The 15,470-nt window shown below is 42.9% G+C and overlaps 2 protein-coding genes across 2 annotated transcripts; both read right to left on the bottom strand.

Moving 5' to 3' along the window:
• Positions 1-2,589: 2,589 nt before the first annotated feature.
• Positions 2,590-3,420, bottom strand: LOC115680840 (uncharacterized). The gene has a single exon (XM_030604686.1). It carries the CDS (start codon positions 3,418-3,420, stop codon positions 2,590-2,592), a length of 831 nt encoding a protein of 276 aa, XP_030460546.1.
• Positions 3,421-11,391: 7,971 nt separating this feature from the next.
• On the bottom strand, positions 11,392-11,881 carry LOC115680905 (proteinase inhibitor PSI-1.2). The gene is made up of 2 exons (XM_030604744.2): positions 11,832-11,881; positions 11,392-11,708 (listed from the first exon to the last, which is right to left on the bottom strand). Exons 1-2 carry the CDS (start codon positions 11,875-11,877, stop codon positions 11,512-11,514), a joined length of 243 nt encoding a protein of 80 aa, XP_030460604.1. The 5' UTR covers positions 11,878-11,881; the 3' UTR covers positions 11,392-11,511.
• Between the last annotated feature and the right edge of the window lie 3,589 nt (positions 11,882-15,470).

Genomic DNA, 15,470 nt, shown 5'->3' with positions numbered 1-15,470 from the left:
AAACACATATACTCCAAGAGGAGGTCAGCTAAAAATGGAGTCAGATATGCCCCAACTGGCTTGAATCCTTCTATTCCGAGGATTGTCTTGGACTGGCTTGAGAAAAAGGCCTTTGTCTCTAACTACCTTGGCAAGATGGTTGCGAAGAGCAGGCATAAAATGGGTGCCATTCCTGAAGAGAATATTATTCCGTTCAATCCAGATGAGGTGGCACAATGCCCCAAGAGCAAACCGAGAGATACATTGATGAAAGCTATCTCCACCAATGAAACGAACACCCCACCGGAGATTCTGTTGCCAGGACCCATTAAGCCAAGAAAGGTGACAATTAGTAGCCCAATATTGCGCGAGGGAGCCCGTAGCAATGTACCCAAAGAATAAATGATCGATCAAGTCTAGTCTAAGGTGGCAAAAGGCGCATAAACCTTCAGATATTCTATGATAGTTCAGTAGGAAGACCTGCGTGGGAAGCCTATTAAGGGCCATCAACCACATCAAAAAACCGTGGCGCGGTGCAATATGATAGTCCCAGATGAAAGAATCCCAGTAGACCGCTTGTCCTCTTGTCCGTACCAATTCCCAAGTCGAGGTAATAGAGAAGATTCCAGACGAGTGTCCTAGCCAAACAAAGTGATCTAGTATATCGACATTAAGTAAGGGGAGAGGAGACGCCCAAGAGTTGAATGATTGCAACACATTCGACTGGTGCCAAGCCCTTGAAAAGAATTCACAAACCGAGGCCGAACGTGGGATACCAGAACAGAAAATATCCCTATCCGAGAAGATCTTATAAAGTGGGCTTTTGGGATGCCAAGAATCGAACCAGAAGGAAGTGGTCTTACCATTACCTATTCGCCATTTGAATTGCGATTGGAATGTCTGGCGTAAATCCAGTATCTTTTTCCATGTCCAGGAGCAAAAAGATGGTATGGATGCAACCCAGAAATTTTTAGATTTGAGGAAATTGGAGTGAATCCATTTACACCATAGGGATTCCTTATCCGTGAAAAGGATCCAAATATGTTTGAGCATAGCCGCTTGATTGCAATCAATGAGCCTACGTATGCCCAGTCCACCTTCTTACTTGGGGAGACAAACACGACTCTAGGATACTTTGGCACCACCAACCCCTAAATCAGGACCTTTCCAAAGGAATTGTCTGAGAATCAGTTCTATCCTCGCTATGACCGATCGAGGGAGGGTGAATATAGAAGCCCAAAAGACATGTATGGCGTGGAGAGCAGATTTAATCAGCTGCAAGCGTCCCGCAAAGGAGAGAAACCGTTGGGCCCAAGAGCGAGCTCGAGCCGTAATAGAATTGACAAGCAATGTACAATCGGCCTTACTCAACCTAGAGGCAGAGATAGGAACTCCAAGATATCGAAAGGGTAGCATACCTTCAAGGTATCCGAAAGAATGCAATATCTGGTCCCGCAGTTGGGGTGTCCCTCCCGAGAAGAAAATTTCACTCTTGTTGACATTCGGCTTGAGGCCAGACCACCGAGAGAACTGGTCCAGGGCGTCCTTCAATAGTGTGGTCGAAACCAGATTTGCTTGCGCGAATAAGAGGACATAATTGGCAAAAAACAAATGAGTGAGTCTGGTTGCCTTACATCGCCAAAAGAATTTAAAGCCTGGGAGCTGAGTGTGAGCATTGAGAATGCCGGTGAATACTTCGATGACTAGGGTAAATAGGTAGGGAGATATGGGGTCCCCTTGACGAATGCCTCTACCACTAGAGAAAAAACCATGGAGAGTCCCATTGATGGAAACCGAGAATTTCGGGGTAGTCACGCACTCCATAAAAAGCTTGATGAACACTTGGGGAAAGCCAAATGCTTGCAAGGTCAGCTGCAAGAAACCCCAGTCAACCGTATCATATACCTTTTGAAAGTCTACCTTGATAGCGCATTTGGCCAGATAAGGTTGGTGATGGAAACCAGCAAAAAGTTCTTGGGCAATAAGTATGTTGTCACCTATTCTCCGCTTTTTGACGAATGCATTCTGCGGGGGGTTAATGATCGAAGGCAGAACAGATGCAATTCTGTTAGCCAATATCTTGGTGATGCACTTGTAAATCGTATTACAACATGCAATAGGCCTAAAGTCATTCAAAGCCAATGCATTGGGAACCTTAGGCACAAGTGTAAGGATGGTGGCATTGGTCTCCTTAAGAAGGGTGTCAGAAATGAAAAAAATCATTGATCGCCAAAATGACCAAAGGTCCGACAATTTCCCAAGCTTCTAGAAAAAATTCAACATTAAACCCATCTGGCCCCGGGACTTTGCCCTTAGGAAGGGAGAATAATGTGTTTCTGATTTCCAATTCAGTGACCTGCCGGGTAAGAAACTGTACCTGGTCCTCATTGAGAGACCGGCCAATCACGCCCTGGATATCCAGCGATGAAGGCAAATCAAGTGAAGAGCTGGAAGCAAGTAAATCCTGAAAATGATTGACAATATGATTGTGGACAAGTGTCGGTTCAGTAAGGACAGATCCATTGTCATCCGAAACCGAGATTATACGATTGAGGATATGTCTTCTGTTGACAAAATGGTGGAAATACTTGGTATTGCGGTCACCTTCTTTCAGCCATTTGATCCTGGATTTCTGTTTAAAGAACGATTCCTCCTGATCCTAAGAGACGTGAAGTCATGGAGCTGATCCTTCTCCAGAGCAGCCAGAGACAGGTTTAAGGGGTCCCTAACAAGAGCATCTTGAGTTATAGACAAAGCCGATCTTGCCTGTGCGGTGCAACCTGAAATATCAGAGAAAGAGTCCTTGTTAAGTTGTTTGAGTCTTTCCTTGAGAATCTTCAGCTTGCAGCATAAGATGAACATAGGAGTTCCAGTGATCCGGGAGTCCCATGTCTGAGTGACAATAGGCAGAAATGAAGGGTGAGACACCCAGCAATTAAAGAACTTGAAAGGCTTCCTGGACAGAGAGGGAAGCACAATTCGAATGATCATAGGAGTGTGGTCGGACACCCTTGGAGCCAAAAAAGTAGCCTTCGAATAGGAGAAGGTGCTGGTCCACTGATCATTAACAAGGACTCTATCAATCTTCCTTTGTTTTCGGGAGGCACCAGAAGATGTCGACCAAGTAAAGCGATGGCCAACATATTTAAGATCATCCAACCCAGCTTGGTCTAGACACAAAGCAAGTTCATCAAATGCTGGAATCCATGCATTGGAGCTGCCCATTCTATCCGAGTGATCACGGATGGCATTGAAATCCCTAGCCACCAGCCAAGGCTCATCAGAAACAACCATGCTGGTCTGAACAAGATCAGTCCATAGGGACCGGCGAGCAGTAAATGTATGCTCACCATAGATTATAGAAACATGAAAAGACTTATTCATTGCCAGCAAACACATGTGCAGGTGAATAGCCTGAGAAGATTCCGAGCGGACATCCATTTGTACCTCCCGGGCATTTCAGCCAATCCAAATTCTACCCCGAGGGGAGGAATTAAAGTTAGAGGACCAGGACCATCCCGGCAGTAGCCCCGTAGAGATGTTAGCAAAAGAGCTTGGTTTAACCTTAGTTTCCAGGATACCAATGCAAGAAAGGTTTTTAGATCTGACTAATGATCTAATCTCAGCCTGTTTTAAGGGGGCCATAAGGCCCCTAATATTCCAGACGACAAAAAACATATGTACAGGAAGGGGTAGGATTACCTCTTCTTAGGGCCACCCCGCTTCCCAGATTTAGGGTTGGCCTTCTTAGATGTAGAAGGACTGCTTTGAGGAGTAGGCAAAACCGTTTCAGGCATAGGGGGGGACTGAAGGGATCCTGTTTGAGGGTCTCCTCCTTGGTGCATCCCAGCTCTTGATCTGGTGCTCGGAGCGGCAGGGAGAGGAGATGGAGGGTCATCATCTGCATCACTACCCACATTACTAGCTGTACCAGCTTCAGATTCCTCCGAATCAGAGACATCGCCCAAAGAAGCAGGGGAAATTACTGGAATGGGAGGAGGCTGAAGAGCCACTGGGGCAACAATGTTCCCGGGGGTAGGGAGAGTCTGCCCTTGGTTTGAGGATGTTGCTATGGCAGAGACTTTTAGTTGCACCCCAGCTTGCCTTTTACCGACAGTTTCCCATTTACCTTCGCCTGATGAAGGAACATCTTCTGCCTGATTAACTTGTGCTTGAGGCTTCTGTATAACAGAAAGATTTTGACTGGCAATCGTGCACTTGTGGCCAAACGTACCACATACCGAGCAGGATATAGGTCGCCATTCATATTCGACCTTAATGGACCAGGTATCGTCATTGCTGCAGGATCATGGGAACTCTAAGGATCGTGAGAGGACCACTATCCAGAATTTTCTGGCGAAAGGAGCTGTCGGGGATATGGAAGAAGAAAAATCCATCCCCATTCGCAAGAACATCCACCACTTGTGTCCCCCAAATGTTTTTTATTGCATTTTCAGTCATCTTGAATGGAAGTTTCTTCCCAACGAAATAGCCCACAAGGCATTCCTGCCATCTTGGGTTTGTGTCTCTAAGAATCTCTAGAGAGATTCTAACAATTGGTTTCCCATCAACAATAGCAGGTGGGATGTAGGAGAGGTTGTAGCCCTTCTCCATAGATTTTGCCACAGCAGCCCAGGATCGTTGGCCGGGCTGCGGAGCTAGTTCCCGGGATGGTACTGTAGTTGACGATATCCCTTTGCTTTGGCTTCGCCTATTCCTTGCCAAGGCTTGGCCTTGCTGATGAATTGAAGATCCCCCACCAGTGGAATCAACACGAGCCAGGTTGGAGTCATACCTCACTCTACTGCGCCCTCTACTCCGCTGGCGCTGTTTTGGAGCTGCAGGATGGACAGAAGAAGGGCCACCTACATTAGCTTCATTAGTGTGAGATTTCTGCTCTACAATAGCCGCTGAAGTGGGCTGCACTAGATTTCCAGGCAAGCGAACATTGGACCCAGGCACTTGCTTGGAAGATGCCTTAGGTTGCTTGGTACTTGCCAAAGCCAAGGATTGCGTCGGACTAGAAGGCTCCATAGGAATAGCGAGATGCCTAGCCATGGAGATCCTTAGTCCGAGAAATCCATAGAGAAAGGGTGGAACAGAGAAGAGTACACCCTATAGGATCAGGTAAAAAGCAATGTTCAACCAACACCAAAGATCAACCAGCTCTATCGGGAGGAGTTCAGAGAGCAAGTTCAACACCAGAATGCAGAAGCCCAGAACAATCTATATCAACCAGCGAGACTGCAGACGGCACCAATCAAGAATCCCAAAGGTTCAATGGAAGTAATCGTACAGGCACTGTATGGCTCCCAAGAACAGAAAATAGAAACCGCGGGTGCACAGTGTCTCGCAACAGTATGCGAGAGAATGAAAACCCAGATCTACAAGCGAGGCTGTTCACGGGCACCAACCAAGAATCCCAACGGTTCAAGGGATGCAAACTTACAGGTGCTACAAGGCTCCAAGATGCAGAGGAATTGAACGGAAGGATCGTCCAGGATCAGAAGAGGAGCCGCAGGTCGTGAACACCAAAAATAGAAATCCAGAAAAACCAGATCTGCAATTCGGGCTCCACGAGGGCACCAACCAAGGATCCGAATGGTGCAAGGGAAGGACCTTTACAGGTGCTACAAGGCTCCAAAATGCAGAAGAAATGATCGGATGGATCGTCCTGGAGTAGAAGAGAAGCCGCGGGTGAACAGTGTAACTCACTCAGCCAGCGAGAGAGCACCGAGAGAGACAGGTGAACAGTGCAAGGGCTGGTGAAAAGTTCGTTTCATACTATTTTTTTTTTTGGTAAGTCGTTTCATACTATTTAATGCTTGCTTTACCCTGAAAAATAATTGGCCTATGTGAACCTTGTTATTTAATTTTTAGAAGGGTTTTTGTGATCATATAAATAGTAAAACCAGAGGTGTCGACTTTATATGTCAAGTTTTATAAGTTAAATACGGCAAGAATGTTTAAAAAGGGAAGCATGCAAAGTTTGACGGTTTAATTGTGTGTATGTGATCACGTGTGAATTTATTACTGTATTTTTAGGCATGAAAGTTGCAATATTTTGATATGTGATCACAACCACGTATACTTTGGTTAAATAAGGAAAAATGAAATTGGCTTGAGTGGTTTAAATGCTTGCGTGATCACATAATGAGAAACCGTTACCCCTGTATGAGTGTGGGCGTGCCTTAAATGGCCGTGATGAAACCCTCGTCTGATTGCGGGTGTGCCTTGAATGGCCGTGATGAAACCCCCGCCTAATTGCGAGCTTGCTTTGAATGGCCATGATGAGACCCCCGATGGATTTCGAGCGTGCCCTGATTGGCCGTGGTCAATACCCTATTAAAGCAGAAGACCCTCGTGCGAGGACGAGTGTTCCCTAAGTGGCTGTGATAGATGTCGGTCATGTTGGAAGACCGCCAAACCGTAGGGTTGTGTCGTGGCCCTGAATAGTCTTAATAATCGGAACACGCATGGGTGCATCGTGCATAAAAAGTCGTTATGTGTCTGATAATGTTATATGCTCATTGTATTATTATGGCACATGATGATTCATAACGTGCAGGGCATGTTTTAAGACAAGGTAAAGATGTCTGCAAATGTATGATGGCGTGTTTGTGTATGTTGTGCTTAGTTGCCTGACACTATGTATAACTGAGGCAAAACAAGGGGTTGCATTGCTATTGATTTGTCATCATTATATCATTGCATGTTTTAGGTGCATCCGAGACTAGTGGACTTCCTAAACGAGGCTTAGATCGTTAACTTCCTGAGATTTACATCTCATTTGTTATTATTAACTGTTTTCCAGGACCTTAGGATGACGAACCACCCGATGCGGTTTGGGGTGCCGCAGGATATGGATAGTATTTTACGGCAAAAGAACACTACAAGTGCCATAACTTGTGTACGGCGCTCACTTTAGTGTTATAACTTTTTTTTGGATCATTTTAGTGCTAAAATTTTTGAAAAACGATCACTTAAGTGCTAAAATTTTTGAAAAACGATCACTTAAGTGCCAACTCCGGTGCCGTACACAATTTTTCGCCGGAAATCTGACGTGGCATTTTTTTTATTAATTTCTGAAGCTGACGTGGCTCGCCGGAGTCTCGCCGGAGATTGGCACTTAAGTGATCGTTTTTAAAAAATTTTAGCACTTAAATGTTCGTTTTTCAAAAATTTTAGCACTTAAGTGATCGTTTTTAAAAAATTTTAGCACTAAAGTGATCCAAAAAAAAGTTATGACACTTAAGTGATCGTTTTTCCTCCAACTTGGCACCAAAGCGATCCGAAAAAAAGTTATGGCATCAAAGTGAGCGCCGTACACAAGTTATGGCACTTATAGTGTCCTTTTGCCGTATTATTACTACCCATCGTTTTCCTGGCAAGCCGCATCTTTTGAGCGCCACCTGTCTACTGTGTGGGTGGATGAGGGCCTAGCTTTTGGGTCCCTCATTGGTTCTAGGCATAGTTCATCCGTGAGGGCGAGGACCTGTACAGTCCTCTAAGGGGATTTGATGGTCCTCCAGATGGGAGCCCTGGGCAGGAGATCTGGAATCCTATGGACATTGACCCACCTGACAGGTCAGTGGAGAATCCCGAGACCAAACCGGATCCTATGTGCCCGTCAGATTACGATCCGTCGGAGCATGACACCGACTCGCCCTATTTTGACTCGCCGAACCACTATGTTGATAGTCCTTGAAGGACATGCCTAGGATCGGTTCTTTTTGGGATGACCCACTTTTGGATGGAGTAGATTGAGCCCCAACTCAGTATCTTTTTGATAGGCTTGTAAGGAAGATGCCCTTGAAGGGTTTGTAAATGTGTTTCCTTGGAGTTAATCCAGTAATTAAATAAAATGGCGTTTTGGCATGAATGTTGTTGATTGTTATTACTATCTCTGCCGTTTACTGTTATGACTGGGTGATTGTTGTCGCTTCCGCATGCGTAATCGAAAGAAAAAATGAAAGGTCGGCGACGAGTCTTGGGACGTCGTATGCAAATGACCTAAGTGAATAGGGGTTGTTGCGTGCTCGAGGATCGGGGCATGACATAATTGAAGTGAACACAATTTCGAAAGTTGAATTTGTCGTCAACCAAGAGATCATGTCACCTATATGTTTGTCTAGCCGTTGTCACAGAATTTCGGAGGAGCCACCAAAGTAGTCAAATTGGAGGGAGTTTGTTAACATCAGATTAAAGATTCGAGGGATGTGACATGTTTAAACAAAACTACTCATTTTTGCTAATGCACAAAGATAATCCAATTTCCAGATCTTGTAGTTTCTTTCGAGCACATTCACTCGTTTTGGGACGCGCAACAAAAGTTTGATAGACTTATACCTTCGTTCTAGGGAGGAAGCTCAAGGCCAAACCAATTGGCATACTTAAATCTACCTTCACACAAAAGCTCAAACAATTGAGTTATGGACCAACCAAATAAACTTACACTTTCACCCCTCGTCAATTTTACTGTGTGGGATTTCTCGTACTGCTGAAAACCTAACACACACACACACATTAACACGGGGAAAATTGTCCAAAAAATCCTAAACCTATTGCACTTTTGCCAATTCAACCTTAAACCTTTTAATTGTGCCAATTTAGTCATAAACATTTTCATGTTTTGCCAATTGAGTCCATCCTGCCAATTTTGATCGGAAATCATTGACGTTGACTCCGGCCTTCCTACGTGGCACGACCGGCGCCGATCAATTTTGTCCTGAAATCGTTGACGTGGACACAAACTGGCGAGGGTCGCGGCCCTCACCGGCCACTAGGCGAAGGTCGCGGCCCCCGCCGGCCACTAGGCGAGGGTTCGCAGCGCTCAACTTGAACGAGGGATCGCAGCGCTCAACTTGAACGAGGGATCGCAGTCCTCACCTAGCCGTGAGCGAAGGCTGCAACCCTCGCCAGTGGCCGGCGAGGGCTCGCAGTCCTCGCCCAGCTGTGAGCGAGGGCTCGCGGTCCTCGCCCAATTGTGAGCGAGGGCTGTAAGCCCTCACCTAGTGGCTAGTGGGGGTCGCCCGGCTTCAGCTGATGGCTAGAGGTCCCCTGCCAACCTTATAAAAAAAAGGAAAAAAAAAAGTAAAGAAGGAAAAATAAAACGAAAGAAAAGAAAAGAAAAAATATAATATAATATAAAAATTTAATAAAAAAATCCGAAAAAAATTAAAATATTATTAAAAATTGTCCATGTCAGCGCCGGTGTCCACGTGAACGATTTTCGGCCAAAATTGGCTGGATGGACTTAATTGGCAAAATGTAAAAAGGTTTATGACTCAATTGGCACAATTAAAATGTTTAGGACTAAATTGGCAAAAATGTAATAAATTTAGGATTTTTGGACAATTTTCTCTGTTAACACGCGCTATGCAAGATTTGAAGGCTTAAAGCAAAGATGATCCCCGATATGCTTCATACACATTTGACAATTAAGTCGGTTTTTGACAGCTGACTCTTGCTTATGAAAGGGTGAGTGCCAAATGAGGAATGACCATCTCTCTCTCTATTGGGAATGGAGTATACTTAGGTTGTGTTCGTGCCCCGAAAAATATTTTTCCGGAAAATATTTTTCGCGTTTTCTGGTGTTCGGGGGCGGAAAATGTTTTCCGTGGGAAAATATTTTCCTTCTCCATCCCCAAATCCTTCATTGTTTTGAGGAAAATGACTTCCGCTTCTGAGAAGCGGAAGTCATTTTCCGGAAGTCTGAAGCTCTGCTTTGCTTCAGACTTCTTCCTATTTTCTTTTTTCTTTTTTTGTTACTTCTGCTTCTTCTACCTCAGCCAGTCGGCAGGCCGGCGACCGGCGAGCTCGGCCTCGCTAGAGCCTCGCCGACGTCCGGCGACCTGGGCGAGGTTCGCCGACGTCCGGCGACGCCCCAGCTCGCACGGCCGGCGAGCTCGGGCCTCCCCAGATCCGGCGAGGCCCCAGCTCGCACAGCCGGCGAGCTCGGGACTCATAAGATCCGGCGACCTGGGCGAGCTGAGGCCTTGCCGACCTGTGGCAACGCTTGAGCTCACCTCTGGTCGGTCGCCGGACGTCGGCCGTGGCCGTGGCCGGCGACCTGCCGGAGAAGAAGAAGGAAAAAGAACACAGCCGGCGGCGATCGTTGCCGAACGCTGGAAAATATTTTCCGAAACTTTTTCATATTTCAGCCGAACACCGGAAAATTGTGTTCTGGAAAAACATTTTCTAGGAAAATGATTTTCGGGAAAACATTTTCCAAAAACACAATATTTTCCACCAAACGAACGGAGCCTTAGAGTTTTGAATTGTCCACGTACATTTTAAAAGCATTTGCTGTATATCATCACGTCATCGAAGCCTTTACTTATATGTCAAAAAGTTGCCAAGAGGAACTTAAACATATAGTTGTGAGTAGGAATAAGGACACCACAAATGTCATAATTTTTGTACGACGCTCACTCGAATGTTATAACTTTTTTTTCGAACACTTGAATGTCATAACTTTTAAAACAACATTTATTTAAGTAACATAACTTTCAATTGATTACTTAAGTGGCATAACTTTTGAATAGCGTTCACCTAAGTGCTAGAAATCCGACGTGGCATGGTACTTGTCTTGAACCTTTAAAAAAATTAGGGTTAATACCACGAAAAACCCCAAACTGGTACACCTGTGATAATTTTACCCCAAACTAATTATTGACCACAAAAAATCCCAAACTGGTGCACCTGTGACAATTTTATCTCAAACTAATATTTTGACCACTAAAAACCCCAAACTGATACATTTGTGAAAAATTTACCCTCCATTAATTTCCGTTAAATTGGATTAATACCACAAAAAATCACAAACTGGTACACCTATGACAAACGAAAGGTAAAACATAAAACTAGCACATCAATCAACTACCGCGTGTCATTTAACAAAGTAATTTGACAGTAAAATTTAACGGAAACAAACTGTGGGTAAAATTATCACAGGTATACCAGTTTGGGGTTTTTGGTGGTCAAAAAATTAGTTTGCGGTAAAATAATCGCAGATGTACCAATTTGGGGTTTTTGTGGTATTAACCCAAAAAATTATAGCACTCAACTGATCGATTGAAAAGTTGTATAGCATTTATATCATTAGAAATTAGGTTATGATACTCAAGTGAGCTCCATACATAAGTTATAGCACTCAAATGATCAAAAAAAAATATTATGACACTTGTCATGTCCTTTTTCCTATCGTGAGTAAGTGTTGAAAGTCCTTCGGGTTATAATAGCAACTTCTGACTCATATGAGGTCTGGGACTCTAAATCTGAAATAGACAAAACCAAGAAAGGATCAGGGAAATCGCCCCAATCCTTGTACTCTAACCTCGCGGCATATATGAATGCAACAAAATAACATAACGAAGCACGACGAAAGATATCATCAGAACCCAAGCAAGTGAATTACCTTAGTTAAAGACAACGCAATATTCACTTCTTTTTTGCGATCTTTATTCAATTCAGTCACAGAGTTCGATCAGAAATATTTCACATAACATTTTGAGAAGACTTCCGATTTCTTCAACGGCAAGAAACCGATGTGCCATCTGCCAGGTGAAGAGTGCAGCCTTTCAGAGCGAGGCAGCAGTTGCACTTGGGACTCAGTTTTTCATCACCGGTGGACGGGCACGTCATATAGTCCACATCCAAGCAGTACTGTGGACAAGCTACAGCGCTAATCACCGTCATCCCGGGATTCATTTCCAGTAGAAGTGCACCTATCAAGAAACAAAGATGTTTACTTTATGCGATCACCGATTTGAAGGCATCAGAGTCGTGGAGTCAAGACGTGTGCGTGCAAGGACATCGACGGGGGGCAGATTAAGAATATTAAGACTCACCACATAGGAGGAGAAGCACCAGACAACATGCATTGCTCCGAGCCATGATGTTCCTGATGAGTTTTCTGATAGCAGTTCACTGGGGTCGTGCTTTTATAGGGGAAATGGAAACCTAAAGTCATGACTCTGATTCGGATGATGATACATTAATGTCTCCATTGTATAATTATGAGCCGTATCATGCTCGAAGTATGCAAAACTTAGACTTTTCGGGCTTCAACGAGGTTACACCTGGTGCATCAGTGTTTGAACTTTGAACAGAAGATAAGGTGCCAAATCCAAGTCAATGGCCGTTGTTTGACTTAATGATTTTCATTCAAAACACGCTATTGAATGAAGGTAGTCTTACCATTCCAATTGTTTCTTCCGGTTCAAGTTTCAAGAAGAAAATTATGGCCGTTCCAATGGAATTCTAATGTCAAAACTTCAGTTCACTATAGATCCTTATCTTAGTGCAAACTGGTGAAGAGTCCGGGCTTTAAACCTAGTCATCCTAAAATTGAAAAATCTCACTTATAACATTAAATATAGTATTTTCACCAAAATATGAAATGGTTAGTCAGTCACCCGTGGACACTTTAATATATAATAAGGATAAGTGTACTAGAAGTCTTAAAACTTATTGCGAAAATGCAAGTGAGTCATAAAACTTTCAAAAAATACAATCAAATCATAAAACTTATCAAATTGGGGAGCTCTACCCTGCCATTTTCTTCTTCTATTTCAATTTTTTTAAAGATAAATTTCAGCTTTTTAATTTTTTAATCTAATTAAAATAAGATTTGAAGAAGAATATAATAAAAGGGTTAATACCACAAAAAACCCCAAACTGGTACACTTGTGATAATTTTACCCCAAACTAATATTTTGACAAACAAAAACCCCAAACTGGTACACCTGTGACAAATTTATCCTCAATTTGTTTCCGTTAAATTTTATTGTCAAATTGCTTTGTTAAATGACACACGACAGTTGACTGATGTGCCAGTTTTATATTTTACCCTCCGTTTGTCACAGGTGTAACAGTTTGTGATTTTTTTTTGTATTAATTCAATTTAACAGAAACTAACGGAGGGTAAATTTATCACAAATGTATCAATTTGGGGTTTTTAGTGGTCAAAATATTAGTTTGGGGTAAATTTGTCATAGGTGTACTAGTTTGGAATTTTTTGTGGTCAAAAAATTAGTTTGGGATAAAATTGTCACAGGTGTACCAGTTTGGGATTTTTTATTGTATTAACCCTAATAAAAAAAGGCCATGTAGGAGAGAGAAATTAATTTAAAAATGCCACGTCATCTTTTTCCGTTAAACAAGTTGATGGTGTTAACGGAAGGATTTAATTGCACAAATTTGACAAGTTTTAGGACTTAATTGTACTTTTTGAAAGTTTTAAGACTCAATTACATTTTCGCAACAAGTTTTAAGAATTCTAGTGCACTTGTCCCTATATAATAAACAAATAATAAAATAATACTTCTGTTGACACCTAATTTTTAGCTCATTTTTCAAATTTTTCAAAAATCTCAAAAATAGGATTAGGAACCTTGGCCAAGCCTAGAAACCTAGTTCTAAACCAAAAATAAATTTTTAGCATTTTTCTGCATTTTCCTTAATTTCTTTTAGTCAAAATAGGTGAGAAAATCAACAAAAATAGCAAATGGAATCATAAAATTCCATAAAAATAGTCATTAGTCTTATTTTAAATCCAATTTCATAAATAAATTGTCAATTTTGGAAAATCTCAATCGGGTATATGTTTTTCCCAAAATTAGGCAAAATCAACCCAAATTGAGCCAAAAATTCAATTAAATACTTTCTAGTCATTTTTAGGTCATAGTGTCTTCACAACAAATGATTCTAGAACCTTGAATTGCATAATGGTCAGTCCAATTGCACAATTTAACAGATAAATCAAAAATCCCCAAAAATCAATTGGAAATTAGGAATTTTGAACCCAAATTGGGAATCGTGTCCAATTCGAAATTGTCGAATCCTAAGACCATCAATCCTAGGGTTAATCAGGTGTGGGTAATCCAATTTTGGCATCAATTTTGCCTAATCAGGTCATTAAGGCATTGAATTGAATAAAACCCCAATAACCCGAATGTTGTGAATTAAAAATCTTGGGTTAAATTGAAACAAAAATTGGGTAAAATCACATATTTTGATGTAAAATGTCATGGGTAATTCGATTCTTGGGTTTAATTTGGAAAATTTGGTCAAAATTCGAGTTAATTCGTGATTTTAGACCAACCCTGGTCTGCCGGGTCAGCCGGGTCGGTCATCCCCTTCGCCCGGATTGCCCAACACGCGATAAACCCAGAAAAAACATCTTGAACCCTCGACTTTGACGACCTCTCCAATCAATCTAGCACGTGGAAATCGAACGTGCCAGCTGGAGAATCTCCAGCTGGCGCCAGCGAATCATTCTAACTGATTCCGAGTCGGTGCTAACGAACTTTGGGCGAGAGAATTTGATCAACAAAAAGGCAAAAAATGTTATGGCGCGCACGGAAGTCATTCGGAAAAATTCCAGAGAGAGAGGAGAGAGAGAAACGATCGCAAAAGAAAGCCCAAACGAGAGAGGTTCTGAGTAGAGGTCTCGGGAGTTGAGCGATCGGCGTTTTTCATGCGAAAAATGCCGGCAAATTAGCTCTGATTGTGGACCTCCATACCTGAAAATCCAGAGACAAAGTTGATCGTCAAGGCGTGAAAATCAAGCTCGGTTGGCGAGTTCAGGTGTTGTCCGGCAAAGCAGAGGTCACAGACTGAGAGATCAATTGTCGAAGGATAGTCCGACGGTGGCAGATTAGCTCGGAGACTCTTATTTGTCCTTCGACGAAGCAGGTAAACTTCGTTCGTCGTCACAGTTTTCCCGATTTTCCAGAATAGGTTTTTAGTTCAATCGTGTATGTGCTTCTCGATTTTAGCTATGATTATAACCAAAACATGTTCTGATCACATATTTCATTATTTTGGTTGCATTTTGAACGATAAATCCTGCATAAACCGAGTTGGCCATGGTTGTTGAACTTCGCCGGAGCTTCCCCGACTTGACCGGAACGTCGCCATGACCATAGGTCATCCAAGTCAGTCTTCTTTAACATTGATTGATGATTTTCTAGTCATTAGGTTCGTGTTAGACGGTTAGGGCGATGTAGAATGGTGATATAAGTTCTATAATCATAGGTTTAGTTAGAGATGAATTAGGTTTTTTAGGCTCGGTTTTCGCCAACCGGCGGAGGTCCGGCGGCGTACCAAATAGGCTAGATCAATAGCTAGTAACATGGAGATTATCCAGAACTAAAAATCAGCTCCAGAACACCACCGGAAGGTCACCGGAGAAAGGCTTGAAGTCGCGGCTTTGATAACACGAAATACAAAAACACGCACACTAGGTGTTCGGCGAAATGCCGAAGAGAAAACAAGCCCAAACGGCGCCGTTTTGGCACCGTGCTCGCCAGAGGATGTGATCGGCGCCGGTGCTGGTGCCGGCCGGTTCGGTCTCGGCCGAACTGGTCTGAACAGGTCTGGTCCGGTTCAATTTTCCGGCGGGAAATAAAAAATTCATATAAAAAAATCAGAAAATTCTAAAAAAAATTAAAAAAATCAGAAAAATTCTAAAAAATAGGAAAATT

This window comes from Syzygium oleosum, unplaced genomic scaffold (genome assembly GCF_021117445.2).
Source record: "Syzygium oleosum isolate NSW1041296 unplaced genomic scaffold, Sole_v2.1 Sole_v2.05, whole genome shotgun sequence".
In the NCBI taxonomy this organism is placed as follows: domain Eukaryota; kingdom Viridiplantae; phylum Streptophyta; class Magnoliopsida; order Myrtales; family Myrtaceae; genus Syzygium; species Syzygium oleosum.
The sequence above is the reverse complement of the archived record's forward strand: the minus strand, read 5'-3'. Positions and strand labels throughout refer to the sequence as shown.